The sequence below is a fragment of the Daldinia caldariorum genome, assembly GCF_022478825.1.
Source record: "Daldinia caldariorum strain CBS 122874 unplaced genomic scaffold F4812scaffold_2, whole genome shotgun sequence".
Lineage (NCBI taxonomy): Eukaryota > Fungi > Ascomycota > Sordariomycetes > Xylariales > Hypoxylaceae > Daldinia > Daldinia caldariorum.
In genome coordinates, this window is record NW_025953038.1 from 1,135,339 (window position 1) to 1,163,170 (window position 27,832).

General features: G+C 47.9%; 8 protein-coding genes across 8 annotated transcripts; 4 read left to right on the forward strand and 4 right to left on the reverse strand.

Moving 5' to 3' along the window:
* The first annotated feature begins 769 nt into the window (after nucleotides 1-769).
* F4812DRAFT_467448 (uncharacterized protein) lies at nucleotides 770-6,527 on the forward strand. Its single transcript, XM_047938658.1, has one exon. The coding sequence runs from the start codon at nucleotides 1,071-1,073 to the stop codon at nucleotides 6,039-6,041; it is 4,971 nt and encodes a 1,656-aa protein (XP_047793647.1). The 5' UTR covers nucleotides 770-1,070; the 3' UTR covers nucleotides 6,042-6,527.
* Nucleotides 6,528-6,830: 303 nt separating this feature from the next.
* F4812DRAFT_413604 (PCI-domain-containing protein) lies at nucleotides 6,831-8,806 on the reverse strand. Its single transcript, XM_047932803.1, has 3 exons — nucleotides 8,376-8,806; nucleotides 8,224-8,306; nucleotides 6,831-8,153 (listed from the first exon to the last, which is right to left on the reverse strand). The coding sequence occupies exons 1-3, from the start codon at nucleotides 8,552-8,554 to the stop codon at nucleotides 7,147-7,149; spliced, it is 1,269 nt and encodes a 422-aa protein (XP_047793648.1). The 5' UTR covers nucleotides 8,555-8,806; the 3' UTR covers nucleotides 6,831-7,146.
* Nucleotides 8,807-9,000: 194 nt separating this feature from the next.
* F4812DRAFT_174313 (kinase-like protein) lies at nucleotides 9,001-11,706 on the reverse strand. Its single transcript, XM_047929983.1, has one exon. It carries the CDS (start codon nucleotides 11,265-11,267, stop codon nucleotides 9,513-9,515), a length of 1,755 nt encoding a protein of 584 aa, XP_047793649.1. The 5' UTR covers nucleotides 11,268-11,706; the 3' UTR covers nucleotides 9,001-9,512.
* A 2,590-nt stretch (nucleotides 11,707-14,296) lies between these two features.
* Nucleotides 14,297-15,898, reverse strand: F4812DRAFT_174347 (NAD(P)-binding protein). The gene is made up of 2 exons (XM_047929984.1): nucleotides 15,167-15,898; nucleotides 14,297-15,112 (listed from the first exon to the last, which is right to left on the reverse strand). The coding sequence occupies exons 1-2, from the start codon at nucleotides 15,629-15,631 to the stop codon at nucleotides 14,504-14,506; spliced, it is 1,074 nt and encodes a 357-aa protein (XP_047793650.1). The 5' UTR covers nucleotides 15,632-15,898; the 3' UTR covers nucleotides 14,297-14,503.
* Nucleotides 15,899-16,086: 188 nt separating this feature from the next.
* Nucleotides 16,087-18,097, reverse strand: F4812DRAFT_413612 (WD40 repeat-like protein). Its single transcript, XM_047932804.1, has 4 exons — nucleotides 18,014-18,097; nucleotides 17,897-17,959; nucleotides 16,746-17,831; nucleotides 16,087-16,676 (listed from the first exon to the last, which is right to left on the reverse strand). The coding sequence occupies exons 1-4, from the start codon at nucleotides 18,014-18,016 to the stop codon at nucleotides 16,491-16,493; spliced, it is 1,338 nt and encodes a 445-aa protein (XP_047793651.1). The 5' UTR covers nucleotides 18,017-18,097; the 3' UTR covers nucleotides 16,087-16,490.
* A 1,604-nt stretch (nucleotides 18,098-19,701) lies between these two features.
* Nucleotides 19,702-21,558, forward strand: F4812DRAFT_174491 (glycoside hydrolase family 72 protein). The gene is made up of 3 exons (XM_047929986.1): nucleotides 19,702-20,038; nucleotides 20,107-20,294; nucleotides 20,365-21,558. Exons 1-3 carry the CDS (start codon nucleotides 19,897-19,899, stop codon nucleotides 21,313-21,315), a joined length of 1,281 nt encoding a protein of 426 aa, XP_047793652.1. The 5' UTR covers nucleotides 19,702-19,896; the 3' UTR covers nucleotides 21,316-21,558.
* A 709-nt stretch (nucleotides 21,559-22,267) lies between these two features.
* Nucleotides 22,268-23,715, forward strand: F4812DRAFT_174533 (uncharacterized protein). Its single transcript, XM_047929987.1, has 2 exons — nucleotides 22,268-22,728; nucleotides 22,881-23,715. Exons 1-2 carry the CDS (start codon nucleotides 22,480-22,482, stop codon nucleotides 23,415-23,417), a joined length of 786 nt encoding a protein of 261 aa, XP_047793653.1. The 5' UTR covers nucleotides 22,268-22,479; the 3' UTR covers nucleotides 23,418-23,715.
* Nucleotides 23,716-25,144: 1,429 nt separating this feature from the next.
* F4812DRAFT_413625 (general substrate transporter) lies at nucleotides 25,145-27,546 on the forward strand. The gene is made up of 4 exons (XM_047932805.1): nucleotides 25,145-25,603; nucleotides 25,659-26,452; nucleotides 26,524-26,999; nucleotides 27,187-27,546. Exons 1-4 carry the CDS (start codon nucleotides 25,435-25,437, stop codon nucleotides 27,338-27,340), a joined length of 1,593 nt encoding a protein of 530 aa, XP_047793654.1. The 5' UTR covers nucleotides 25,145-25,434; the 3' UTR covers nucleotides 27,341-27,546.
* Nucleotides 27,547-27,832: the final 286 nt, after the last annotated feature.

Genomic DNA, 27,832 nt, shown 5'->3' on the forward strand with positions numbered 1-27,832 from the left:
CGCCGTTCCATAAGTGGTTATATTTGCCGCCTTCTACCGCATAGGTATGCGCTTCGATACAAGCAAGGTTGTGGCTTCGATGTCCCGAGCACGCAATCGTCCTTGCTGCCATCTTGGGATATTTATATCGAGCCGAGGTTTTCCCTAATGCCTCCATTTGGGTTGGTTGTAGGTAATGTTAAACGTCTCGGACGATGACGTTATGAAAGGGTTACTAAAGAGTATAATTATCCAATTAAAGGTAAAATAGCCTTGATTAGAAATAATTGCTTAGATAAGAACATTTAAACCGAGGGCCCCCCGTGTAGGGGACCACAAGAGCCCGACTTTAGGAGCATATCATAGTCATTACATAAGGTAAGTACTAATGTATCTTTCTATTTTCATTTATTTTCCTAATTGATCAAGTTTTACTCTACTTTTAGTCTTCCCAATTTGTTAAGCGAGAATTTCCTATTTGAGTAATCCTTCTTACTACATTCCGACACAACATCCCTCCTAAAGTCGGGCATAAATCGTATCGGGATTTAGTTTATTGAAGTCGGACCCATATTATTATACCTTGGCTTCTGGATCTTTTTAGATCTTGTACCTTCGGGCTTAGCGGCAGAGCGGTAGAGCGGCTTTCTTTTGAAATTGCCCCGCTAGGTCTTGTAGGTACAGGTACTTGCACGTGTCAGTGCGTTTAGGTACAACTTACTTGTACCGCTTGTATCGTTCCTGTCAGCCTTGCCCAGCCTGCCTCTTTTAGGCCCCTTTACATACGAAGCCTATGAGATCGCGCTAAAGTAAAGTAATTCAAAGTAAACAAACTGCTCCTTTTGGGTTTTCGGTAGCAGTTAGGTACCATCCGGCGCGTACCTATTCTGCGCATCCTCCGTTATCCTTGCACATATTGAAACTTTCACAACTACTACCTAGTAGGAGTTTTCATTCAATACCTACCTACCTGTAAGGTAATACCAATTGCATCATTCGGTATCTAAGGTAACTACCTAACCTCAGGTACTTACCTTTACCTACCTTACCCAAACCTAACATCATAACTATCGCCATCGTTGCCCATTATCATGGATGAGTCGTTATCATCTCCTGACCCGCTAGGCGACGAACCTCCAAGCTCGGCATTTCCATTTACGCGCCGCGCGGATAATAATACCCTTACGCACCACGACCTCTCCGCGATTTCTATTCCTAAGAGTCAAATAAGAAGATCATCACCAGTGAGGAATTCCCCTAGAAGGAGAATCTTCGAACTCGATGTTGGCAACGAGCTCTCACCAAAAAAGATACTCGTCACGGTTGAAGCCGAAGAAGCTATGAGGCGGGGTATTAACCGAAGATTATTTCAGTCACCACATCCACCATCTTCGCCTATACGAGGCCCTCGCCGTAAAGAAACTGTTATGACTACCACCACCATACCCCTTAACGATGAGATTGAGAATGAAGCAACTCCGCGACGACGTGGCCGACCGCGCGGCACCGGCACCGGCAATGGTAATGGCACTCCGATGCCGAGGGGGAAGAAGAGGGCCGCAACCCCTATGAAGGAGACTCGGCGCACGCGACAAAAGAACGACCCGGAATCTGAAGCCAGCTTAGTAGATGCGACGCCAAAAGGGCCTCAAGTAGATTCGGTCGCGTCGAAGGCAAAGGCGAAAGTACGAAAGACTCCTAAGAGCAAGTTAACCACAGAGGTTATACCGTCGTCGCAAGTCTCCAATAATACGATTAAGAGGAGACGTGGACGACCGCGAAAAGCCCTAATGCCCGAGGAGGATGCTGTACTAGCAGATACCGGCAATATATCAGGAAAGGGTGTAGCCAGCACCAATGCCGCCCGGTCTGCATTCGATGATTTAGAAAACCTACCGCCGCCAAGTCTAAGCTCGGTTCCAGATTTGCCTGGCGAAGAAGAAGGACGACAAGTGACGACTAGCGATAATCTTATCGATGATATTCTGGAGGCGAGTGGAAGGACACCGACGCCGAAGAATATCTCCAACATATATGAGACGAAGCGCACAGGGCGAAATCCGGAATCAGAGACAATGTCATATCAAGGGGAGCCACATGATAGTGATGACGGTATGGATGATGGCTACCCGGCATTGATGGAGACTCATAGCGATGTGGAGTCGGATTTGGATAATACCGAACAGATACCTCACAGCGGACAGGACACACTCGCACACGCCTCCGACTTCAGCATGATCGCTGTGGAATCCCTCCCATCCTTCCAGGCGAATAGAAGTGCCTTCCTTTCAGATCCACCCGAGATGGGCGAAGAGACAAATATGATAATAAACCAGACGCTAGAGTCATGGCGAAACAGCACCCGAACGGAAGCAGACCATTCATTAGCACAATCTACCAGAAGTCATGTACCGGCAGAGGAAGATCACTCTGGCGTACCAGATCGCTCAGGGATGGAGGCAAGTGACCGCAGTCCAAAGGATCGAAAGAGGAGCCCAAGAAGACAAAAGCAACTCCCATTAAGCCGACAAATTTTCGCCGGTAAAGCGCCTCATGTGGACGATTCCTTTTCGAGTCTTCCAGACAGTATTCTCAAAGCAGCGACGCCAGGACGTCTACCCATGAAACTGACCTCCATAGCAGAGCAGCACGGAGATACTACATATGACGACGAATTTTCGGAAATCCCGGATGCCATTCTTGAGGCTGCGACCCCTAAACCAGCAAGTCGCGTTAGGAGTCTCGCGGAGGGAAGCCATGCAGAAGCTTCAACCGTTGATGACCAAGTCAACTCTGTCAATAGACAGACAGGCTCTAATTTTGGGTCTAACAGACTACCAACTCCTGATGATACGTCGTCCTCGAATGCTGGTTCTAGAAGAGCTCAAGAAGATGAACCGGGCCCGTCTACGAGAGAACAAGACGTTGCCGGTCCCAGTTCTAATTCGGGCTTTCAATCTTCACCTCCGATTATAAATCGGCCGCGAGCAATGGATTTTGGCCCATCTCGATTGGACCAAGAAATCAATAACAATACACCAGAAATTCAGCATTCCTCTCCCCAACTACCTCCTTCTGCTAAAGCACTTACGGAACCCCCTAAGGCATTAGAGCCTCCCCCTCATAGCAGACCATCGCTCTCGCCGATCGTACGTGTTGGACGAACGCTCCAAGATGTCATGTCAGACAGACCATCCCCTGAACGGCGCGAAAGCAGTCTTGGAAGTCCATTTAGAGGATCGACTTCGAATGACCCTTCGCAACCTTTCCCTTTGGATCAATCTGGCCAATCATCCTTGTCTAAACCACCCAGTCGACATGGTCGTAGCGCTTCAGCTCAATTCAATCCCCAGTCTTTGTCTGGTCCTAGTGCTGCTCTTTCTCAAATTCGGAGATCCAGCCTGTCTCATGGTCAATCGTCAGCACAAGGTGAGGTGGTTGGTAACGTCTCAGCCCCGTTTGGCCCAGCTATGGGCAATAGGTCACAAAGCGGAATATCAAGGAATACTAGATTTGACACTAATGGCCGAGCGCCGGAACTAAGTCGTTCATTCGATCAGTCCGTGTCTAACTCAGCTAGGACAATTCCGTCAAGTGACAATGGAATAAACTGGGCCGCAGACGGTGATAATCATCAGCAAGATGTGAAGCAAAGCTCAGGTTCCCAGCCAACACGTTCCCGGAGCCCGAATATGTTTACTACGCACGGCTCAAATGCAAGCCGTACAGCAACCGAGGCTCCGAATCACGAAGTGACAGAGCAGCAGGAAAAAGGATTCGAGGAGCAGGGTGATAGCGCGCTAGTAGACTACGAGGCGGATGATGGTGACCTCTGGGATTTCGAGGCATCAAGGGTATCACCTAGGAGGACAGAGCGCACGCGACGCACAAAGGTTCCAAGCCCCTGGAGAAAAACTAGCAGACGTCTCATTTACCGCGAAGAGATTGCAAGCCCTTCTCAAATAGAGATTGAGGAGAATCCGCAGAGCGAAACGGAAGATGCGCCACAAGTGCGACAAAGACCACGGGCTTCAGATGCTCACTCCATACTACAGGGATGGAACTCCGAGGCTACTCGCATTATTGAGAGCTCGTCTCCCGAAATCGAACAGTCAGTTTTGGATCCTCGTCAGGATGTCCAGGGCGTCCAGGAGGAGCTAGAAGCCCAAGGAGAGCCGGAAGAGGAGGAGGAGGAGGAGCAAGAGGCTCGAGAATATTCAGAAGCACGGGAATTATCAGCAGAATTAGAAGAACCGGAAGAACCAGCAGTACAAGAAAGACCACGGGAAGAACCGCGAGAGCCTGTAGAGTCCGCGAAGAGTGTGGAAGCCGCCGCGGGGCCCGCCGAAGTGTCTGAGTACTCAATGGTAGCAAAGCAGACAGGGGCTACCCCGGGGACTCAACAGAAATCTAAATCTCGACTATTCGGCGGCTTTGATATATTGTCTTTCTTCTCATCGCCAGCTATATTACCTAAGAAGACTCCCGAAGCAGGGGCGGCAAATACAAATAACGTAGTCGAAAAGGTTCCCCAGCCTATATTCCAAAAACTCACTCATAAAGAAACGACAAGTCAGCCCCCTAAGGAGCCGCAAAAGTCGCTTTGGTCTACAGGGCTCTTTTCTTCAATCCCCCAAAAGGAATCCCAACCGAGCCCAGAACGACGAACTGATCTATCATCTCCGGCACCTCCTTCGCAGTCCAAAGATACTATGCAAAATTCTCACGTCGAGGCTTCGCCCTCACCTGAGCCTTCGCCTTCTTCTGAACTTCAATCCCCCGAACCTGAATCTCCTGAACCTCCTTCTCCGCAGTCACCCGAACAAGTACCTCAGCAGTCCCCTGAGCAATCTCTTGAGAGGTCCCCTGAACAGTTTTCTGAGCAATCACACGAATCGTCACCAGAACGCTCGCCCGAAAGATCGCCTGAACAACTGTCTGAACAATCACCCGAGCCCTCACCTCACCCCTCAACACCTAAACGTCAGGTCTACCCATCAATCCAGCAAAAACAAAACTTCACGCCGCGACCAGGCCAGTCTGGTTTGTCGCTCTTCAGAAGCGGACCGGCCCCAAGCAGGAACGAGAGCAGGAACGAGGAAGAAGACGACGAAGACCTCCTTCTGCTGCCAAGTGATGAAGAAGATGAGCATGACGACCGGATTGAGCAAGATAAACAATATGAAGAAGACGGACAATACGAAAAAGACGACGAAGACGACGAAGATGAGCAGCAAGAACAGCAGGAATCATCAGTCTTGACAGATGGAACGGATTATGAGCGGTTCCCTCCAAGAGAAGTCCCATCCCGGTGGGACCGGACGCTTTCGCCGTCGAAATCGTGTTTCCGTTCTCCCATGAAGCCTACCACGCCAGGTCGGGTCGTGGCTTTTGTGCCTAGTGCGCTTTCATCCACCGTCCAGGCCGAGATTAACACCGCGAATCAGCAGAACGGCATAAGGAATAATACGGTTCCCCAAGCACCCGTTCTCCGATCCATCCCGGAAAACGCGCACGACGAAGCAACGGATTCTTCTACTTCGTCCTTTTCAAGTCGTAGCACCGACGCCACTTCTCCTACCACTACTACCAACCCTTCCACGCAGGCGCCACCACCACAAAAAGGCGACGGCAAACCCGCCACGCAGCCCTCGTCTCGCCGACCCGTCGCTTTCACCCTATCCAAGACAGAATGGACCCGCCACCACTGGGTCCGCCTCGACGAGCTGCTCCGGCTCCGATGGTACGACCCGCTCGCCTTCCAGCAGCAGCAGGAGCAACAGCAGCAGAAGCAGCAGTCGCGCTTCCAGCGCTGGTGGCGGCGCCAACCCCCCGCGCCCGACGCGTCGGACCTCGTGGGCAGGGCCATCGCCGCGCAGGGCGAGACCCTGGTCCTCGAGAGGTGGCACGTGGACGTCGTGGAGGCGTTCGCCAGGGAGGTGGGCGGGTGGAGCGAGGCTTCGCTCGCGAAAAGGGTGTTTGCGCTGGTGGTGGGGGAGAGGAGGAGGGCGGCGAGGGGGAGGGAGAGGGTGGATAAGGGGAAAGCGAGGGCTGTTGCTTGAGTACTGGTGTACTGGTACCTATGCCTAGAGTTTGAACTGAAGTTTGCCCATGGGAAGGATGAGTAGGTAGGCAGGGTTAAGAGGAGCCCCTTCTCCACAAGGACGGGAGACGGAGCAAAAGGAACAGGGGATACGATGTTTGTTTGGTAAGAGGAAGGGATATGCCGATATACTTCGCGAATTTTAAGAGGGTCGGTAACTTGGTCCGGTCCAGTCTAGTCTGGTTTTACTTCATCCATTCGTCACAGGGGAGCGAGCATGACGGACCGCATCCGCATCGCACTGACGGCGCATTATCACTGACATCGTTGGTTTATTCCTTGTACATAACATAGCATAGCCCGCAGGGCCACCTTTCGTACCTATGTAACCTACCTTGCCTAGGTACCTAGGTATGTATAGATAGGAGGTAGCTGGCGTTTTTTGGGGGGCCTAGGCAGAGTAGCCGGGCAGGATTACAATTGCATTGCATCACATTCAGGAGGCGTACAGATGTCGGAAAAGGGGGGGCGGATTGGGAAATGTATAATGTATACCTTCCGTGTAGGTTAGGTAGTGAAATTATATGGGACATTAGCCACCATATGTTTTCTGTATTAATTCAGATACCCTTCTATTCATACTAACTACCTACCTACTTAGGTACCTGTAGGAGGTTTTGTATGATTTATCGGTGATTCTTTCGCGTGTATACCTACTTGGAAGATACCAACAGTAGTAGCAGAATTCAGGGGGCGAAAGACGTGAATGAAAGCACATAATACAATACGTCCGTGATACGCATACGACTTCAACTGACACAAGTCCATGTTCATTGATATATGTACGAGTGCCATCGCAGCCTCGGCGCCGTCTTCATCATCGACTCGACGCCGAGGACCTTGCTTGGCCTGCTACTTTCTCTCTCTCCCCTCTCTCTTTGTCTCTCTACCTAGGTAGTAATATTACACCGGCCGAGTTTACTTATTTTATTTCATTTACTTCATTTCATTCGTCCCCTACTCTCCCTTCTTTCCTCGTCATCTCAGCGCGAAACTTACTTTCCTTAAGCTACTTAAAGAAAATAAGCTTAGGTAGATAAGCCCATCTCCGATATTCTCCCATCCTACTCCAGCATCGAGGCCTGGTTCGTGTACAGGACGTCCACGACGTTGCTCAGCTTCTCGATGGTCTGGAGGGCGGCGTCGTACGACTCGTCGCGCTGGGTCTCGTCGAAGATGATGAGGCAGCCGGCGCCCTGGTCGAGGACGCCGATGATCACCTTGTCGAGGATCATCTGGGAGAGCTTGCGCTCGACCTGCTGGGTGTCGAGGCCGACCATCTTGGCGATGTGCGCGATTTCGACGCGGCTGAAGGGCTCGATCACCTTGATCAAGTTCTGCTCCAGCATGGCGTCGTACAGACGGCGCAGGTGGTTGCGGATGAAAGCGTCGCTACCGAGCTCGTAGCGGTACGTCGATAGCGCACGCTCGTACTCCTCCAGAGATCGGTTCGAATGCGCCCGAGCGATGGCCTTCATGGCCTCGAGGTTCTGACCCGCGTACTTCTGCGCCTGCTTAGACGCCATCAGGTTGTTGACGTCGTCGACCAAGTTGAGCATGATCTTGCAGAGCAGCATGTATTGCAGCGCGGCGGTGGCCTTGGCCGTCTCATCCTGCGTGTGGTAGCCGTCGAGGGCCTCGATGAAGTAGGAGAAGGCCGTGTTGAAGTCCTGGTCCATGGTGTGCAACATGCCCGACTGCATGTCCAGGTTGGCTTGGAGTAAGGGAGGAGTGTAGACCGAGGCGGCACTTGTCCTCGCGCTGGTGAGGGCGGCACGGGCCTTAGAGTTGTTTCCAAGGGCGTGGTATACTCTAGATTCCAATAACTGAACCTCAACCAGCATTAGCTTGTCGTCGAGACGCTTCAACTCCCGCAGGAGACCGTTGATAAGGGTAAGAGCATCGTAGTAAGACTGCTTAGCCATATACAAGGTAACGAGTCTGGTCTCGAGGTTCTGGCGTAAGAAGCCCCGCCTCTCGGAGGTAGCCCATTCTATACATGACTTGGTGACGGCGATCTGGATATCGGTTGTGTTTGGGATAGCTTCGAAGAGGTCGAGCAGCTGACGGACTATATCATAAATAGGTCAGGATAAATATTCTTATCTTAACATTAAGAATGAAGGGGAGCTAGAGCATACCCAATTTGGCGGTCTTGGCCTTTGCGAAGCTCGAGAGGACGGTTCTGCTTGTGGTGACAAGATCGACGAGCTCTTGGGGTTTCCTGAGCATAAATTGTCAGTTTTCCAGAACACAAGGATCAAATACTTAATACTAAAAACCACTTGCTTACTTTTCATCCCGATACAACTCTCCTAAACTTATCAAAGCAGACTCATATTCCCTTATCGCGGAGTCGGAAGTAACAGAAGGAGGTTTGGATATGATTTCTTTATAAATAGCTTCAGCTTTTCGCGGGTCGGAGCTGGCAAGCGCTTGCGCCTCCTTCACAGACGGCTTCTGCGAAGCCATGTTGATTGGTGTGCGTATGTGTTCGGGAAGATAATAACTGAGACCGACTTGGATTATAGTATGGGAGAGAATGACTCTAAATTATGGGCGTTGTGGGTTCGAATTGGTGTAGAGAAGTTGATTAGAGAGAGAGAGGTTAAAGGTTAGATACCTGGTAAGGACGTCGTCTGAATGGGTAAGAATTATTGAAGGGTGGTACCGGAGTACCTAAGTACCTCCTAGGTGCAAACTAAAAGCTTAACAACCTTAACTCGCCCGCTGTTTCCCAGTAGGTAGCTCCAGCCTTGCGATTAGGTGATAAAGTGGGTACCTAGTGACGCAGCTCCAGACTGCCTGAAATGCCTCCCATTGCCCAAGTCCATAGGTACCTAGCTACCTACATGTACCTAGGTAGGTAGGTAGGTAAGTAAGGGAACGGAATAACCTACCATTCCGTTTCCTCTTCTCCCTTCTTGAGGTACCCAAGTACCTAGTTGAATAGTAAGCACATTATACTTCTCACTGCATTGCTAATATGAAGCCATTCAATGTTAGCTATGAGTAACACTCCGCGTAGGTATTAGATTGCTACCAAAAATCATTCCATTTCCCTTTTTTCTAAAAAAAAAAAAATATAAAAAAAAGTAACAAGTTCATAACCCATCATCCGTACGATCAGGTAGATATTGACACATTGAATAAGATAGGCGGCTAATATCCTATATAAAATCTCTCACCCTATCCCCCTCCCCTTTTTTTGTTTTTATTTTTTCCTTTCAGAACGAGAGTTACCACAAGCGCCGCCGATATGTTTATTGACCACGTTAAGCTTAAAAGTACCATAACTCCTATGCGTTCGTTATATACTAGATTATAGGCTATCCCTTCCCCCTAATCCTATTTTGCTACTTCAATTTCCCCTGAACTGTCATACGCTTGTCGTTTCTGTCATGACGCCCCCACCATGTCAGCTTTCTCTCTACGTCGAATTAGTACTTGGGATGCAATCATTACCTGCATATACATGAGCCTGCCAAGTGCGCACCTTGTTTACCCGGGCGTTTGTGGACTGCGAGCCGCTACCACCGGGCATGTCCACTTCCCGAACGGAGCTGCTGCTCATCGGCCGGTAAGAACCTGGCCGGGAGTAACTCGATCTCGCTGGGCCGCTATGCCTCCTTCCAGTAATATTAAACCCTTCTCCTCCTCCACTGATACGCATGCTCCCAAATCCAAAATCCCAACCGTCATATTGATGGACGCAATGCGGCTCTGTAATCTGGCAATTCTCTGTCAGGATTTTGTACGTGCATTGCTCAACCTCTTGGGCTGTTGGCCTCTCGTGTGGAGCTCCTGAAAGCATTTTTGCCACCACCTGCAGCATAGGCGCCACGCCACGGAACACCTGGTCATCCTTCTTTGATGCATCCTTAGCAAGGCTTTCCATCCACGATTCCACCTGTCCCAGGTTCTTGTGGAACGAGGCGTCCAAAACAGCTCCTCCTCGGCCAGCTTGCTTATGCTTAGCAGATCGATGCGAGGCAAAGGATCGAGTCTGACGTTTCATTAGAAAACTCAACAATTCTAGTATGACGCATCCCAGCGAGAAGATGTCCACCGCCTGGGGGTCGAGAGAAGGTGTCGGCGTGTGCAGCATAGAAGCAGGGTTTCCGTTTTCTGAGTGTCCTCTACTGATGGAAAATGTCGAGTTATCTGACGACGTTGATCCAGAAGAGGTGACGAGAGTACTTCTTCGGCTGCCGTGGCTAGTTGACGGCCGATACCACTGTTCAGGGGCCGCATAGTCGTAAGATTCTTTGTCGAAGGCAGACCTATCCGATGCACTAGCTATCGCTTCTGCGCTCAAGTGACTTATATCTGCGAAGAAGACGTGATTTTCGTTGTTGAAGAGCACTGTCGATGGTTTAATTCTGCCATGGGATAGCCCGCTCCCATGGAGGTAGCACAGTGCGTCAACGAGGCAGTGTATCCAGTTCATGAATAGACGCCGTCGATCCTGCTTAGCCAATGACTTCACTGAACTTGGCGTTGTTACCAGAAGGGATTTGAGGCTAAAATCACTTGGGAGAGTGAATAAAGCATAAACAGCACCCTGGTGCGCGTACGATCCGTAATAAGACATGATATGACCATTTTCGATATTCCTTGCCCTATCGATCTCGTAGAAAAAATCCTTTTCGCTTAGCAGGCTAGAGCCCGTTCCGATCGGAATGCGACGTCTCGAGAAGATTTCCCCGGGTCGATTTGCCAACTCCACCCTATTGACAACGTTATTGAGGCTTAACCCAGGGCGCTTATCGACGGTAAGAGGCACAACCTCCGGGTCTTCGTATACAATATAGTCGCCCTTTTCTATGAATCTAAGCAGATAGTGAAATTGACGGGAATAAAACTTCCTCTCAAGTTTATCGTCTTTGGTGAGCGTAAGCGATAGCCGTTCGATCTGGTCGAGCGGAATCGGGAGGTCATCGTCGTCCCAACTATCGTCGATAAGTCCGAAGATTTGGTCTGGGACACCTAAGTCAAGAAGAATAAGAAAGATGCGCTTCGCTTTTTCGTCAATCCATTCCCAATAAGTCCCGTCCGTCAACCCATCACCAAAACCCAGCGGTAAGTCCAGGCGATTTATCTCTTCGGGAAGGAGGTGTGAGCAGACGAACTGTCGAGTGACAGTCGCTTCAATCCGCGACGGATCCCACCACATGGCTACCATGGATGGAATGGGGGTAGCATTACACCATATATCCACCCAAGGTCAGTCCAGTTAGTGAGTATAGTCAAGCGCCGCATATAATGTGGGTTGTAAACTATGGCGACAGATTCAAATGGGGCTCAACTTTGGTGGTGTAAGCAATACAGGGGCGTAGCCCGTTTATAGGATCTACAATCAGATGCGACACGGCACCCGACCGAGGGCGGCCGTTAAAGGTGCAACACACATGAAGTAAGTCCGCACAAAGCAAATGTTGCCTAGGGGCGAGGTTTTTTTGGGGGGGGGGAAGGGCGCTCAGAGCATCTAGGTATACATCCGAGCTCCATAACTTGCGTAGTAAAAGCTTCGACCAAGCAGAAGCACGCATATGATAGGGATCCTTCGCCTTATTGCTATTGCTATTGCTAGATACTGATTACCTCGTGCACTTAGCAAATCATGTTGGTGGCCATTTAGGGCGAATATTGGTTGGCTGGGAAGTGCGTGATTGGCCGAGTCTAAGGCAATAGATAAGAGATATTTTAGTATCCTGAAGTTGATAAAACATCCTTGTAAAACGCCACTATTAGGGGGGTTGAACGCTTAAGAGGCTCTCGTGAGATGCAGCTCGAGGCGTCTGCTAATGTAATAATACCGGCCAAAAGCGGTCTCCCCGGAAAGCCCCATTCGTGGCAGCCAAGCGGGAATATATTAATAGCTGACTCGGGTCACCGACAAACCTGAGGCTGGAATGTAATAGAGACTATATGTGTGTGTGAGGTATGCATGTATGTATGTATGTATGCACGTATTTCATGTATTCGTACGCCATCACTTGGAGGCCTGCGAACTGCGAACATATTAACCACGTTTTTTTTTTTTTCGGGGGGCCATACTGAATGAAGGTGAGTCCGGACTCTGCCGGTCCCCCACGCATTTTCTACTGCAGTTTGATCTCCTCTCTCTCCGCAGCCTGTTTGACTTTGGGGGGGCACTTGGCAGCTAGAGACATTGTGACCAGTCTACAGCCAGACGGCACAAGGTACGACATGATGGTCTTAATAAAAAGAATAAAAAAAGACGATCGCTTCCCGTATGTCCGATGTATGTATATGCAGGTGCGGTCCATACCCGTCACAAGAGGAATGTGAAATATGATAGCTGATGAGCGTACATATTATCGTCGATGGCGTGGTGATGAATATTAGCATAAGATCTGAGGCCCTTGGCAAATATCAAACGGGATGACAGGGCTAGAATAGTAATCATCCCTTGAGGTGATTCTTATCTTTAAAGCCACACTTGTGGTAGGTTAGCATTAGCATGATGGCAAGTTCCGACTAGCGAGTTGGGGTAAGGTAGTGCGTCTAAAATCATGTGTTTGGTGTTGGTGTTTTATTATTGTATTATTGATATTTTTGTACTATTGATATTTTAGCTATGATAAGCTTCAAAAACTTGAACTGCGGGGAAAAGGGGGAAGGGACTTCTGGTAGGCTCCCTAGCAGCCTGGCAGCCTGGCAGCGGCTCCCCGCTTCTGACGGATGACTAACAACAATCAACCAGAGAAGGACAAGGCCTATCAGTTGCGATTTCCTTCGCTATTCAGTCCCTTTTTGGTAATTTCCATATTCTTTCCTTCCTCTCATCTCGAATTGACAAAGCCTGTAATACCTGTGTACGTCTACACGATCTGTAAGGTCACGTTCCCAGCCTTCCTTTAACATTCATGTAGGTACCTACCTAAGGTATGCTTACGGATTATGCTGAAGTCATGTTTAAAGTTTTGTTCACGTGTCTACCTCTGCTTAAACCCCACAGGTTATGTTTTTTTGAGTTATCTTCATCATGCAAGATAAATTAAAACACTCCGTAGGATCACAGTACGTAGTATTTTTTAAAAAGAGGAGTTTGATGCCCGGTGTGTATGTAAGATACCTATTCACTCCTTTTTTTTGACGGCAAGAGCAGCTTTACACCGAATTCACCATTGGATCGTATCCTGTGTAAAAGCTTGGAAAAGGAGGCTTTCTAATTTATGCTGTGCGACCATCTCATCTCGGGTATTATAAGTTGCACTCGAAAGCTATAGGTCGAATGGCGTCGTATGTTCAACATCGAGGCTGACAGGCTCGACTCACAGCTCACCAGTTGAGAGAAGAGGCTCCTAATAGGGACCTCATACGATTGGGTCAAGAGAAGTTACTCAAAATAGGTATACAGCATAGTTAACTGGAGAACCTAGAAATGAAGTAGTAGGTGATTCCTATGTTATATTGCTAACAAGGAAATTGACTATCCAGTTGTATAGGATAGGAGGCCCCTCGAAATGTTTATCTTATTCCCTACCCCTCGGCTATCTCAAAGCCTACTTGATGCAATATCAGTTATTATATTCAGCGCCCATTACGACATTCTAGGCCTTGGCTTACCTATGCCTTGTTCCAATGAAGCGTCGAGCCCCCAATATCTTGAGATCCCGGTGTAGAAATGGACGCAAGGGAAAGAAATTTTTTCTTCAGGGGAGATACATACCTGTATATTAATTGATCTAGGTATTAGAGCCACACTCCACACTCCGCACTCCTACACGAGAGATGACGTTCGTCGACCGTTAACACCGGGTGTGGGCGAGCCGGAAGTACGAACCTGATAAGCCCGCTGTACGCAGCCTCTGCATGCTGCCGCGTGGGCTCCAAAACTTCGGTGGCATTGCTAGAGGTACTCGGGCCGACCTGCCCATTTAGAGCTCGAGGCACTGCGAATATCAAATGCAGTGCAACATGCCTGATATGCTTGATCAAACCTAAGGATATTAATGGCCAGCCACAACATTTCAACATTGTGACTAGTAACTTTCGGTCTCCTTCTCCTAATTAGGACGCGAGTACGGTTTTTGCTATAGTATAGATGATACTAACACGGACAGTTGCTTATTAGGATATAGAGCATGAACCCCAGACTGGCTGAACGGTTATACAGACGTCCACCACAAAATTCGTGTACGGCCTCGGGAAAACCTCATTCACATTTCAGGAAATTCTGTCGATGATCAACTTCCTATGGGAACGCGTGTTCTCTGCGTTTTACTATACAGTATTTACCCTACACATTACTGCTGCTATTGCATCTTGACAGACTTGCGGACGCCAGCGCTCCATTATCTGGTATGTATCAGTATTATCGTAAATGTTCTCTTCCATTAACCAAATATCTTTATGTTGAATCACCCGCCAATTTGCAATTTGCGATGGATGCTAGATCAGTCTCCCATTCTTCTCGCTCGGCTGAGTCCCCCTACGGCCTATGAATGTTTTCATGCCGCTGTCTACGCCGGAAAGCTTCCGCGCAATCTTCTGGAGGCCCACAGGCAACACGTTGTACCAATCCACCCAGCGCGCGTAAAGGGGCATGCCGATGTGATCGCTTAAGCCGAGATCGATAGCCTTTATTATCTCCTTGGCAACGTCTATGGGCTCGACAACCGGGGCAATGAATGAATTAGGAGTCTTCACGCCGTGGAAGAGTGGTGTGCTTAGCTGGCCTGGCGTAACGAGAATGGTCTTGATCTCTGGGTATTCCTGCAGCTCGGCAGCTAGAGACTTGTGTAAAGCCGTCACTCCTGCCTTGGCAGCAGCGTAGTCCGTGAGTTGAGCTGCACCGAGGTGGCCAATAACGCTGGAGAGGGTTACAATGGTGCCGCCAGTGTCATTGCGAATCATCCCCGGCAGAAAGGTCTTGATGGTGTAGAAGTGCGATAGGAGGTTCGTTGTGAGACTCTTCTCAATTTCCTCTAGATCCATATCGAGCAGTTTCTTGCCAACGACCTCTGCGGCATTGTTAATTAGGACGGTAGGTGTTCCGAGCTAGAAATCAGATTAATTGAATGTGCAAATGAACCAGTAGAAAAGAATACCCACATCGCGCTCTATCTCCGTTGCAACTCTAGCAATATGTGCCTTATCTCGTACGTCGCACTTATAATAAGTAATACCGCGGGCTTCCGTACTCTCCAATTCGGTGATATCCAAAACCGCAACGGTAGCCCCTCGCATGCCATATACTTCAGCAATTAAGAGGCCAAGACCGCTAGCACCACCTGTTATTACGATGACTTCTTCGCTCAAGTCTACCTCCCGGTGCATTCCATACGCAATCTTGTGACTTATAACATTTCCCATCCATAAGAGAGTGACGAAGATAGCCCACGCAATGCTAACTACCATAGGGTTGGTGTTCCACGCTTGGTGCTCGGCGCGGAAGCAGAGAGGTATAATCCATGCTACGAAGGGATGCAATATCGTAACGTTGAGAACCTTGAGGAGGAGATCGACAGAAATGGGCGCCCACCACGATTCGCGTACTGGAGGTCGAGGATGATCCATAATATCGGAAAGATGTAATAGACACGAATGCTGGCCAGCAAGCACTTCGAATAATTACCTGCTAAAGAGGTACCTAATAGACGAAAAGAAGTTTATACACGTATTTTCGGGTTGTTCTGGGAAAGAAGAAAAAAACAAATACCTCGAATTGAACGGAACCTAAGATTGAAGTAGATGGGATGAAAAATGGATGAACCGGCTCCGTGTCCACAATCATAAGTTGAGTCCGTCGTCGCAACTTCCAGCTCAGCTTCTGAAAAGGCTCCTGGACCCTTGAAACAAATGGTCCAAGCGTCGTAAGTTTCGACTAAGGCAGGTTCAGATTGCACTTGGCCAATCGGCTGTATCTTCAGTACCTTAATAACAGGGGTCTCGCTAAGACTTTGTCAGCTTGTCAACCCATACCTAGTAGGTAACTACATTTTATTATGATTACACGAGGACCCGTCTCCTAATTCAATGAAGAATTTAATAATCTTATAAACTTAGAGGTTGTCTCAATATACTGCAAAATCGTCCTCTTCTTTAATCCTAGCCTAGCTCGTTAGGGCACTTGAAGAAGTTATCAGTTTTATGCTGCCGCCATCCGACATGCACTTTAGCAAGCATACATGTGCGTACCTCCCTAAGCAGTCACTTGATTATTCCTCTTGACGATGAAGTGAAATATCTAGAAATAAAATATGAAATGAGTATATATTTTGATCCGTTGCAAGAACGTAGACGCAACGTAGACGCAATCTATCGACGTCATGCCTGGTATCGAAGTATTCCTTACCCCTTTTAACGCCATGTAAATGCAATTCATAAATACCTGACAGGTAACCAGCTCTTTAGAAATGCAATCCGCAATCCGCAATCACTTCTCTCTCGCAAGAATAACCTTATCACGCTCACTCTTCCTCTTCTCAAATTGCTGCCTCGTGTGCTTCCTTTCATTCTCTTCTCGTCGCTTAATAGCCTTGAGCTCCTCCTTCTTGATCTCGCTTGCTTTCTTAATAACCTTCGGAAGATGTCTATGACGCTTAATTCGTCGTATCTCGGGCTGTTATCGTTTATGTTAGTACACGCTTTTATGATATAGAAATTAAAACCGTAGGAGGTACGAGCATACCATGTGACCATATCTTTCAGATAACGCTTCATTGTATTCCAGAGCCTGCCGATGTTTTGCTGATTTAACACCTTCCCGTTTCGAAGAATTTGCTCTCCAAAGACGGATATTTCCGTCATCCGATCCACTCAGGAGATACTTGGAATCAGGAGTCCATCGAGCACAGAAAACTCGCTGCATCCGTTTCGTATGATATACATCCCTTGAGTGACCCTGATCGCGGTTGAAAAGTCGAATCGTGCGGTCATACGAGGCTGTGACAAGCTCTTGTCCGGTCGGAGAGAACTCTACGTCCATCACTGCCGCAACATGGTCCTTGAGTACGTTTAACGCTCGGTCGAACTTGCGCATATCAAATAGATACACATTATGGTCTTCGCTTGCTGCAGCAAAGTTCATCGGCTCCACCGGATTCCAAGATAGCTTATTGCAGCTAAAGTTTAGGAATGTTCGTGCGAGTGGCGAAGCCGTTCGGAGATCGTATAGAATAATCGAACGGTCTGTAGAGCAAGAGGCGAGAACAGAAGTCTCACTTTGGTTGAAAGAGACGGAATTAATTGTTTCGCCAGATGAGGGCCAGCGAAGAATTTCTGGCGCAGCTGTATATTGGTCGAGGTTGTAGACGGATATGACATCGGAAGAAACCGCAAACGCATTCTTGGATCTATGAACACTCAAGCTTGTGAAGGCATTCGTACCGAGCCAGGAGTGTATAGGTGGCGAATCGTCACGGGTATTATAAGGATCGTGGATCTTTACCGACCTATCAGCAGCACATGTAAGAAGCTTCTGATCTGTCGTCCATGCCATCCCCTTCACAATATTCTCGTGGGCGGTCGTTTTCCAGACCTGATCTCTACTCGTCAAGCTCCAACATTTTATAACGCCATCACCGGAGCCCGAGGCAAATCTATCGAGAGAATTGGGATCCTTTGCCAATGAGTAAACTCCGTCAACATGTCCAGTTCCAAGCTGTGCGATGAACGGCTGAGCGAACATACGCTCCAGCTTTACGGCATTGAGGGCGCGTGTATATTCTCGTGCTCTTTCGAAGGGATGGATAGCCGGGTCCAAGTTTCGAGGCGCCTTGAAAATAGTAAGAAACATGAATAGCAAAGGGCAAGTATTTCCAGATTAGTTAGGGACTTTACCTTTGGGACATCCGACCCAGGCGGCTGATACGCCTCTGTTGAGCGGGTTAATGCTTTTATCTTCTATAACAGGAGTCAGAAATACTGCAGCAAGATTGGATGCGCTGTGCGACTTACCATAACTGCGAAAGGCGAAGATGTTGCAATGTTGAAGCTGGTTTCGCATTCAACGCGATAAGAAAAAAAAAAGTTCAAAGTTCATATCCCACTTTGCCGGCTGGTGCCATCTGTTGGCCTCCGATAAGTCTTATCGGAAATATCAGGTTCTTATCGATACGGCCGTTTTTATCTGGTGTACGATTCGTACGGTTTGCACTACATAGTACATGTAGGTTACATACCTAGGTAATTTATACGATCACTTTCATGCTCAGGTAATCCGTATAGAGCAACTACCTATTATTATTCCAACTTATGGTAACACCTTTTTCTTATGTTTAACAATCGGAAGATATGTAAAGCAGTGCAACATATCCAAAAATAACCAAATAATTTATGTGATTTGCGTAACTAGCCTGGTATTAAACTATTACTCTCACCAAAGCTATATCAACTCTATACTACACCTCAGAATGCAGCAAGCCAACAAGAAATGTAATTATATACCTAAGGTTCCATTCACAATTCTACATATAACACATTCTTCTACTACGTCATGATGCGCATAAATAGGGGTGAGTACCCAACGCTAGTGGTGTCGGTAAGAAGCGAATGGTACCTACCTAATAACTGGCTCTGTGAACGGCCAAGCTGCATGATTGTCCAGCTCGCTTTTTTGAACATTTAGTCTAAAGCGCTAACCTAGGAAGCTCCCGACATGCTCGGCCCATCAGAAAAAGTTGCATATCGGACCCGACGTGTACCTCTATGTTGACAATTCGGATCTAACCTTATTCCATACGACACCTGCACAACCTACTGCTCCAAGTAATGCATATAGATCTGTGCAACGCCCAGATGTAAGTCTCTCCAATAGGTATATCAACTGAATAATGTATCTGAATAAACCGTGCATCTGAGTACACCCGAGCAGAAAGTCTGAAACACGCGACCTCACGATAGGATGAACCAATAATGATGTAACAACTAGAGCCGTTTGCAGCAACGTTTCACCTTTGATTAGTATGGCCGGAATGCTCGAATGTTATAGCATACGCGTCTACGGTTTTACTACCTAGATACGTATGCCCGAGTGTGTTAGTGATATAGCACTAGATAATCGATGGGAGCCGGTGGGAGCGATCTTTCTAAATTTTCTTTTCGTCAGAACAAACGACAGGGGGGTTGGTCTTGTCGATCGATCCCCTCTTATCCTTGATTTCCGACTTTTTAGAGGAGGCCCTAAATCCCTATCCAGGTATGTAGTGGCAGGCTTCCCCAAAATCAAGGTAAATAAATCTCGTATGTACCTAGGTACAATACGTACAGTACTTACTAGGTTGCTTTTAGGAGCAGGATCCGCTTCTTCGATTGGTCAACGGGCGGTAGTGCGTTTGAAGGTATGTAGATACAAGCTGGGATTCACGCCTTGCTAAGAGAACCTTATTAGTTGAGAACCTACGCTGCGACGCTATTATATCACTTCCATATTTCTTCTCCGGATTCTTTAACCTTCCTCCCTTCTCCCCACTCTTCACCCTCTTCACCCATCCTGTCTTATCCATATTCCACTTTCGGAGAGGAGTAGAGACGTGAGGTTTGGTCGAGTCGAGAAAAAAAAATTCGAAAGGGGGAAATCCACAAAACATTCGTTTGTCCATTCGTTGCTAAGTTTGAGCTGGAGCGCATTCGTTTAGACTCTGGGGCATTGATCCTCTTTCTGGCCTTCGTTAATCAGAATTCATCCCTAACGACTCGACTCACACTCGTTCAACAATTGTTGTTATTCAACTTTTCCAGTTGCCTCAGAACCGTGGAGGATTCCCTTCCGGTTTTTTAAAAGTAATTGTCAAAACCCATAATTCGCATTATCTTCGCACAATTGCTACCGATTCGAAACAATGCACTCTTCGCTACTTCTAGCGCTTTGCAGCGCTACGCTATCATACGCCATACCGACAATTGAGGCAGTCGGTGGCAAGTTCTTTACAAGCGATGGCGATCAATTCTTCATCAAGGGCGTGGCTTATCAACTTACCGAGAGTAAGTTCAAACCGAAACACGCGCGATCTATCAAACTAAGTTGTTATCCAATGCTGACTTGTATTCAGAGGACCCGTTGGTCGACGCCGAGCAATGTAAGCGGGATGCCTCGCTCATGAAGAAACTAGGTGCCAACACTATTCGTGTCTACCACGTCGACCCGGAAGCGGATCATGACGGTTGCATGTCTACTTTCGCCGACGCTGGCATCTATGCTCTGGTAGACATGGATACCTTTGATACTTACATCTTACCCGTAAGCTTAAAATTTAGCAGAAGACTTATATAAGTCTTGCTTCAAATTGACGAGTACTAAATTGCTTTAGAACGATCCTTGGTGGAATCAAACTCAATTCGATGCGTATTCCAAGGTTATGGATACGTTCCATGACTACGACAATCTCCTTGGCTTATTCGTGGGAAATGAAATTATCGCCATCAACAATCAGTCGCTAGCCGCACCCTTTATTAAGGCAAGCGCCCGCGACCTAAAGGCGTACAGAGACTCGAAAGGATACCGCAAAATCCCTGTTGGTTACTCTGCGACTGATATTGCTGAGCTTCGACCTTGGCTGCAAGACTATCTTACCTGCGGTGGTAATGCGTCCGAGAACATCGACTTTTACGGTTTGAATTCGTACCAATGGTGCGATCCTACCGATTATCAAACCTCCGGTTACGCCAACCTCCAGGAGCAGGCCAAGAACTTTCCTGTACCTATTTTCTTCTCCGAGACTGGATGCAACAAGCCTGGCCCGCGATTGTTCAATGACCAAGATTCTATTTTCGGTCCTGAAATGGTCAATGACTGGAGCGGAGCTATCGTGTACGAATGGATCCAGGAAGCCAACGAATACGGTTTAATTTCGTATGGTCCCAAGGTCGATCCGACTGTTACGGGTAAGGATATTGTTGGTGGTTTCACGCGTGCAGGCACCCCAACACCTGTCAAACCTGATTTCGATAATCTGAGCAAGCATTGGGCCACTATTACGCCCACCGGAGTGGCTCGATCGGAATACGATACTAAATCGGTCTCGACACGTGCATGCCCAACTTCCACTGCCAGCGGATGGCTTGTTAATGGTAACGTCGCTGTGCCAACCTTGGGAGAAACGCTTACCGCCAGTTCTTATTCGTCTGTTCCTAGCGCCACCGGTACTGCTGCCAGTGCTGAGCCGTCAGAGACTCAAAATGCCGTCTCCGGGTCGAAGGAGATTGCCGGTATGGGTGCAGGTCTTGTGGGTGTAATGATGGTCTTCACATTATGGCTTTAATCCGACTTCAATTCGACAGAAAGATTTTAGAACTACAACTTTTTCAATCTTGACGCTCTGTTACGCCGTGCTCTCCTGCGTCAAATCCCCTTACAAAGGAGGTTCTACAGCCGGCGTTATTCGTCAAGTACCACCTAATTCTTCCTTTCAGCAATACCGTTAAGGAAGTTTCTTCAAGACATCCGCAAGGCATTGTACACGGCGTTTATCGCCTTGCGTTGGATAGCTCCGGGCCGTTACCTAATGGCCGACGTCCGTTGTGGACATTTGTACATTTTTAGATGATACGCTTCGGAAGATGATTGAGAGGAATGTGCTTCGATCTGCATATGAGGAGAATGAGTTGAGATAAGAAGTTTTCAGTTAAACGACACTCACGATTGTCACGAAGCAACAATTACATATCAGAGAAAGGCCAGGTTCCTGGTTTTATTTTAATGAAAATGCCGCTCTGGCTATGATACCCTTTATCGTGATGGATCGTTCTATTGTATTATGATTATCGCAGATTTACTGTTTGTGAGAAGTGAAGGAAGTATCGATACGCCATTGGAACCCTCAGATACCCCTTCAGCTACCCGAAGGAGGATATTGTCCCTTCCATGAATTTTAATCTGAGTCCTTTGGTAGGAAGGAGGCAATAAGTAGCATATGCCGTCTGTCAACATTATGCTTACCTGCTCATACAGTAGTTGGGTCTTAAACGAATTGTCTCGGATAATAATTCTACACAACTTCATTTCCTCCTACACCTCAAACTCTTGTTATTACCTAGAAGATCTTCGAATCGAGAGTACATCTATTATCCAATTACAGTCCTAACCTAGATATTTTCAGCACAGAATCCATTACCTAGCCCCTACACATATATATATGGCAGAAGAAAGTCAACTCGAGCCCCAACAGCAACAACAACAATCACCAGCAGCAGCAGCAGCAACAGCGGCAGAAACACCAGGGATCCCCAACCAGCACTGCGACGACCACCGGCGCAAGGCGTGGAGCATCAAGAACAAGAACTGCCTGCGAGCGAAGCTCAACTGGCACCGGTAGTGCCCGTTCGAGAACCGGCCGACGCTGCGATGGGTCTTTCTGATCTCGCTAGTCGTCGTCGTCGTCGGCGTGCTGATCACCGGCGTCGTCTTCACCGTCTACTACAACGCCATGTACTATTCGCGCGGCGCGTTCCTGCTGAAAGGCAAGAACCATACCCAGGCTCATACCCAAGTCCAAGGCCAATACCCCAACGACCATGTCGTCCAATATTCCCGCCCCGCGGACATCATCGTCAACCCAGATGCCACCCCTCTCCCCCTCCTTCTCGGCCGCCGAGACACGGGCACCGCGGCAGCCGCAGGTGGTACTAATGTGTGCGGCGAGAGGAGGGATAGCTGCCAGGCGTATAACCAATCTGTTCGTATATTTTCCTTTGTATCCTTACTCTAACCCCATACTTCACATGCCTACCTAGGTAACCTACCTAACCTACCTATATCTCGTTATCTCCGGGGGATCATCGTCAACATTTCACAAAAAGAAAAAAAACTAACAGCTAATAATCGAAGAATCTATGCTGCCCCGTCGGAATGATCTGCTACGCAAGCGCCTTCTCGCCCTCGGGGGTGTACTGCTGCGCATCCGGGTCCTCCTCCTCCTCCTCCTCTGACGATGATGATGATGACCCCCCACAGCAGCAGCAGCAGCAGCAGCAGTGCCTCGCGACCCGGTCCCAGCCCCCGCGGTGCGACGGCCGCATGAAGCCCTGCGGCGCGGACCTCGGGGGCGGGTGCTGCGCGCCGAACACGGAGTGCGCGGCGGCCGGGTGTCTGAAGGTGTACCGGGCGGAGCCGGGGCTCTCGGCGACGGCGGTGCTCAGCGGGCCGCCGACCGCGATACCGACGACGACTGTCACCAGGACCACGACTGTGGTCGGGTTCGGCAAGGGCGCCGACGGCGGGGTCACGGTCACGCAGGCGAAGATCGCGGAGACGGGGCGGAGCGCGGGGGTCAGCGTGAGGAGGACCAGGGGGGTTGTTGGTCGTAGTATGAGTATGCTTGTCGGGTTTGGGGTTGGGGTTGCGTATGCTATGGCTTTTTTGTGAAAGGAAGTGGATGAGTTAAGTTGAGTTGAGTTGAGTGGGTGGGTGGGTGGATGAGTAAGTGAGTGAGTGAGGTAAAGAAAGACTTGGTGGTTAGGGCGTTGAGTTTCGAAAGAACAAGAAAAAGGGGGGATACCTGCGCAGTATATTCCTTCAGATTGTATTGTTTTCACAGCATGGGTTTATGAGGTAGCTATTTCGTACCTTTCTCATAGTTTACTTAAGTTGGGTAGGTAGGTACCTACCTCCTAACTCTGGTTTACTTGAAAATGAAGCTTTCTACACATATTCAACGTTTCGGATCTCGAAGGAATCGGAGATCGTCTGACGTTCTTTAATTCTGGAACCAACAATTTGAGGTTCTTGGTCCTATTCCCTCTCGAAACCCTGGCGCTACTTGATATCTACATTCTTTTTATCTTACGTAGTTTACGGTGATGGCTGAATGCTCATGAAAGCTTTAAATTTCGAAGATGAAGCATGGAAATATCTTAAGCCTTCTCGTAGGTATACCAAACTAATATTTACGAAGAGAGTTATCTTGTCGAAATAAATCGAGTGGAATATAAGCGTGGGTATCAAGTCTTTAGGATGATGTATGAGAGTCCTCGTCGGAATTTAGTTGCTTGATATGCGAGTGCTCTGTGGTCGGATTAAGGTTGGTTACATCTTGACGTGACAGGTAGGTAGACAAGGATATTGAACGTCTGTGTGAGAGTCCAGACGTATGGAGATTTGTGTTTCGTTAAAACCAAGGTTGGTGTCATCTGTTCCACGTACAAGATTGCTACTATTCTAGGATGTAAGGGGCAGCAGCCATCGATATGCGGATTTCATGATTTCCGACGTTCGAGAGACTGTCGACAAAACACCACAAGGGGAGAGTGTAGGGGATAGCCAACATCATAGGAAGAAGCCAATAAAAATGATATTTCCTAGTGTATCTATGATGATACGGAATTACCTCATCCCTCCCTTTTCTTGAAGCCGTTGTGCTACGTGAAAGTCTCTAATATCTGTTAACTTCGCCAACTCTATATGTATATCTCTTACCTAGTATAAGAATATCCATTTATTTCTCGGTTACGTACGCGAAGTTCTAAAGGGTAACAAAGGATGGCGTAGAAGTTCTAGACCGCAGTTCGACGCTCCATAGCGTGCTTTCGTCCTTGTTGGTATCTTTAAGACAGCTACGCCCATGGGAACAGCTTGTAGATTCGAATCCAAAAGCACAAGCTGAACAGATAGGGTTGGATGATAAGAGTGGCTCCCCGAAGAGGTGAGAGACAAGATACGACCCCTGAAGGTTACCCTATGAAAGGGGGGTGTGCAAACTAGTGGCTTAGCAGATGGTTTATCTGGAGAGCGGTAAGTTGAAATGTATCGCAAAAAGTCGGTCTGGCAAAATATATTCGACGTCTCCACGGTCAACCATAATAGACATTGGAGAACTTTGCAAGACAGACTTCGTGTTTACGTCGTTGTTTGGCCGAGTTTCTTGGTTGTTGTAGTGTGGACTGGTTCGGTGTTGATACCCTCTAATAATTAATATATTTTAGATATAATCTAAAGACTGGGTTTGTATAAGTTGTACAAGTTGTATTACACCATACCTAATAATTTACATGTATTTAGGAGACAGGTCTTTCTAATAGATATGTACTTGAGTACCTCATATGAATTATGTGAGGCAGGTTTGTTGGTAAGCTAGGGGGTAAGCACGGGTCACCGTCGCGTCATGTCACACAGCAGTTCTAGCCAGTCCGGCCTGTAAGCTGTGAACCTTAAAAATTCCGAAAATTAGCCGAGCCGTTAAGCGTCGCGTGCTCAACTACCTACCTAGGTACTTACCTAGCTTATACTTACTATGTACAAACCCGTACCACTTGAACCTTTTATTATCGTACATGTATTATAATATTTAAAACCCGAGACAAACTACGAGACTTTAATATTATAGAAGAAAGCTGTATAAGTCGGAGCTAATGCCGTGACGAATAAAACCTCTATTATCTAAAATATGGCAAGCCCAGCGGAGGCACCCCTGTTGTCACATCAGGAGGACGAACTAGAAGAAGAACTGCGCCCGGATGACGAGAATACAGTTCCTGAGTGGCCTCCTGGTCGCCCGGGAATTTTTATATGGCTCTTGACTTTGTCTGCTTGTATTAGCGGTCTCCTATTTGGATGTGAGTATGACACCTACACCTCCAAAGTCTTGTGCAACTGCTTACATCTTGACAGACGACACTGGAGTGATTTCAGCTACCTTGGTCTCGATAGGTACTTCGCTTTCCGAGAGGATGTTAACCTCTCTTGATAAATCTCTCATCACGTCGTGCACGGCACTATTCGCACTCATCTTATCACCCATCTCGTCTGTTCTTGCTGATCGCTTTGGCCGAAAGCCCGTGATACTATTATCGGATTTACTCTTTGTATTCGGAGCTATAGTACAGGCCATGAGCGCCACCGTGTCAGGTATGGTTTTTGGACGGTCGATAGTTGGAGCCGCCGTCGGTGCCGCGAGTTTCGTGACACCGTTGTACATTTCTGAGCTGGCCCCACCAGCCTACCGTGGTATGCTCGTAACAATGAACGTCCTATCGATTACTGCTGGACAAGTTGTCGCTTATATCATTGGGTGGATATTCTCAGAGTATAGTCGTCCTTCTACGGGATGGAGGTGGATGGTTGGTCTTGGGGTTCTCCCAGCTGCGTTGCAATGTCTCCTTCTGTTATTCATGCCCGATACTCCCCGCTGGCTAGTGAAAGTGGGGAAGTCTGCGGATGCTCGGCTCGTCATAGAGAAGACGTTGGGTTATGACCCATCGTCTCGCAGGCTAATCGATAGTGTCGTGAAAGATATCGAGATGGAGCTTAGGGAAGAGCAGGGCAATTTGGCATTGGCAAGCAACGGAGGGAAGAATGGTAGTACCTTGCTTAAGGGATGGAATGAGCTTCTCAACGTGCCGAAAAACCGACGAGCGCTGGTTATCGCATGCTTGCTTCAAGGGTTACAACAGCTTTGCGGTTTTGTAGGTCATCCCACCCCGCTTATATCGCCTCGGCATTTTTTTTTATTTTTATTTTTTAGCTAACGGCCAAGAACTCGTTAATGTACTTTTCCGCTACGATATTCACTATGTTGGGGTTTTCGGTGCCGACGCTCACTTCATTAACAGTCGCCGCCACAAACTTCGTTTTCACGGTATTCGCATTGCTCTTGATCGACCGCATCGGTCGTAGGCGGATCTTGCTATACTCATTGCCTTTCATGGTGATGGGCCTTTTGCTGTCAGCCTTCGGTTTCAGCTTAATCAAACTACCGCCTGATGGTACCGGTGTCGGCGGGCGCGGCGCACCCGTTGTTGACGATACTGTTCCAATATCGTCCCAAGGTGCTGCCATTGTCATCTTAGTAAGTATAATGATGTACGTTGCGGCTTACGCACTTGGACTCGGTAATGTCCCGTGGATGCAAAGTGAGCTCTTCCCGCTCAACGTGCGCTCACTTGGCAGCGGGCTGGCGACATCTACTAACTGGTTGGCCAACTTTATCGTTGGGTTGACATTCTTGCCATTGGTACGTATTAAATATTCAGACAACTACTTACGACTAATTTACTCTATCGAAGTTTAACCACTAACAAGTCTTATAGTAAGTGACCAACTGTTTTCTCAATTAGGACCCTATAATTATAATGAAAGTCATAGCGTAGCCTACGTTACATTTCTTTAATGTGGAAGCTAACTCATTTGTTCATTGTAGGATGGACCTATTAACTCCTTCGTTGACGTTTAGTTTATATGGCGTCGTCTGCGCTATTGGCTGGTACGCTATCTGGAAGATATATCCGGAGACAGCGGGATTGACTCTCGAAGAAGCCACCTGTTTATTAGAAAACGGCTGGGGCGTAAAATAACCGGGATTTATATATTTTTGACCAGCAGAGTACATAATCTTAGAAAGCTTACACTTCCCTCGGAAAGCGAATTCGGTGTAATAATAGAATGTATGCCGTATATCGCCTTTCCTCACGGTAAAATAAACAAGGTTGTAGATGTTATCTATTCAATGCACAGCCACAGTCAGCTTTAGCCTATGCTCCACCTGACGGTAAGATCAATCACGGTCGTACAGCTTATCGCCGGTAACACCGTCTCCGAACCACCGTCCGATTCGGCACGGCCGTGAGGGAAAGGATGTGGTTAAAAATCGGGTTGATAAGCACCCCCGAACCACCCGCATAATACTGGTTTAAAAGGAAAAAAAAAGAGAAAAAAAAGAAAAAGCCATGTGGGGTGGAATGTTTCAAGTTAGTATGCCATCTTGGCCATTAATAGATAAATTTATTATATAAGAGTCGGCGCAATGAATATTATGTATGTCCGAATTTGTACTACTACCTACCTAG

What these genes read in the sequence shown, in the direction of transcription:
- F4812DRAFT_413612 (XM_047932804.1), bottom strand. An exon ending in CTGGGTCGGATGTCCCAAAG is followed by an intron (nt 17,832 to 17,896) that starts GTAAAGTCCCTA and finishes ACTATTTTCAAG; the next exon opens with GCGCCTCGAAACTTGGACCC. An exon ending in CTGAAAGATATGGTCACATG is followed by an intron (nt 16,677 to 16,745) that starts GTATGCTCGTAC and finishes AAACGATAACAG; the next exon opens with CCCGAGATACGACGAATTAA.
- F4812DRAFT_174347 (XM_047929984.1), bottom strand. Translation starts at nt 15,631, where the DNA reads ATGGATCATCCTCGACCTCCAGTACGCGAATCGTGGTGGGCGCCCATT. An exon ending in CAACGGAGATAGAGCGCGAT is followed by an intron (nt 15,113 to 15,166) that starts GTGGGTATTCTT and finishes TCTGATTTCTAG; the next exon opens with CTCGGAACACCTACCGTCCT.
- F4812DRAFT_174491 (XM_047929986.1), top strand. Translation starts at nt 19,897, where the DNA reads ATGCACTCTTCGCTACTTCTAGCGCTTTGCAGCGCTACGCTATCATAC. An exon ending in GGCTTATCAACTTACCGAGA is followed by an intron (nt 20,039 to 20,106) that starts GTAAGTTCAAAC and finishes ACTTGTATTCAG; the next exon opens with AGGACCCGTTGGTCGACGCC. An exon ending in TTGATACTTACATCTTACCC is followed by an intron (nt 20,295 to 20,364) that starts GTAAGCTTAAAA and finishes AAATTGCTTTAG; the next exon opens with AACGATCCTTGGTGGAATCA.
- F4812DRAFT_467448 (XM_047938658.1), top strand. Translation starts at nt 1,071, where the DNA reads ATGGATGAGTCGTTATCATCTCCTGACCCGCTAGGCGACGAACCTCCA.
- F4812DRAFT_413604 (XM_047932803.1), bottom strand. Translation starts at nt 8,554, where the DNA reads ATGGCTTCGCAGAAGCCGTCTGTGAAGGAGGCGCAAGCGCTTGCCAGC. An exon ending in GAGTTGTATCGGGATGAAAA is followed by an intron (nt 8,307 to 8,375) that starts GTAAGCAAGTGG and finishes ATTTATGCTCAG; the next exon opens with GAAACCCCAAGAGCTCGTCG. An exon ending in GGCCAAGACCGCCAAATTGG is followed by an intron (nt 8,154 to 8,223) that starts GTATGCTCTAGC and finishes TTTATGATATAG; the next exon opens with TCCGTCAGCTGCTCGACCTC.
- F4812DRAFT_413625 (XM_047932805.1), top strand. Translation starts at nt 25,435, where the DNA reads ATGGCAAGCCCAGCGGAGGCACCCCTGTTGTCACATCAGGAGGACGAA. An exon ending in TAGCGGTCTCCTATTTGGAT is followed by an intron (nt 25,604 to 25,658) that starts GTGAGTATGACA and finishes ACATCTTGACAG; the next exon opens with ACGACACTGGAGTGATTTCA. An exon ending in TACAACAGCTTTGCGGTTTT is followed by an intron (nt 26,453 to 26,523) that starts GTAGGTCATCCC and finishes CTAACGGCCAAG; the next exon opens with AACTCGTTAATGTACTTTTC.
- F4812DRAFT_174313 (XM_047929983.1), bottom strand. Translation starts at nt 11,267, where the DNA reads ATGGTAGCCATGTGGTGGGATCCGTCGCGGATTGAAGCGACTGTCACT.
- F4812DRAFT_174533 (XM_047929987.1), top strand. Translation starts at nt 22,480, where the DNA reads ATGTACTATTCGCGCGGCGCGTTCCTGCTGAAAGGCAAGAACCATACC. An exon ending in GCCAGGCGTATAACCAATCT is followed by an intron (nt 22,729 to 22,880) that starts GTTCGTATATTT and finishes TAATAATCGAAG; the next exon opens with AATCTATGCTGCCCCGTCGG.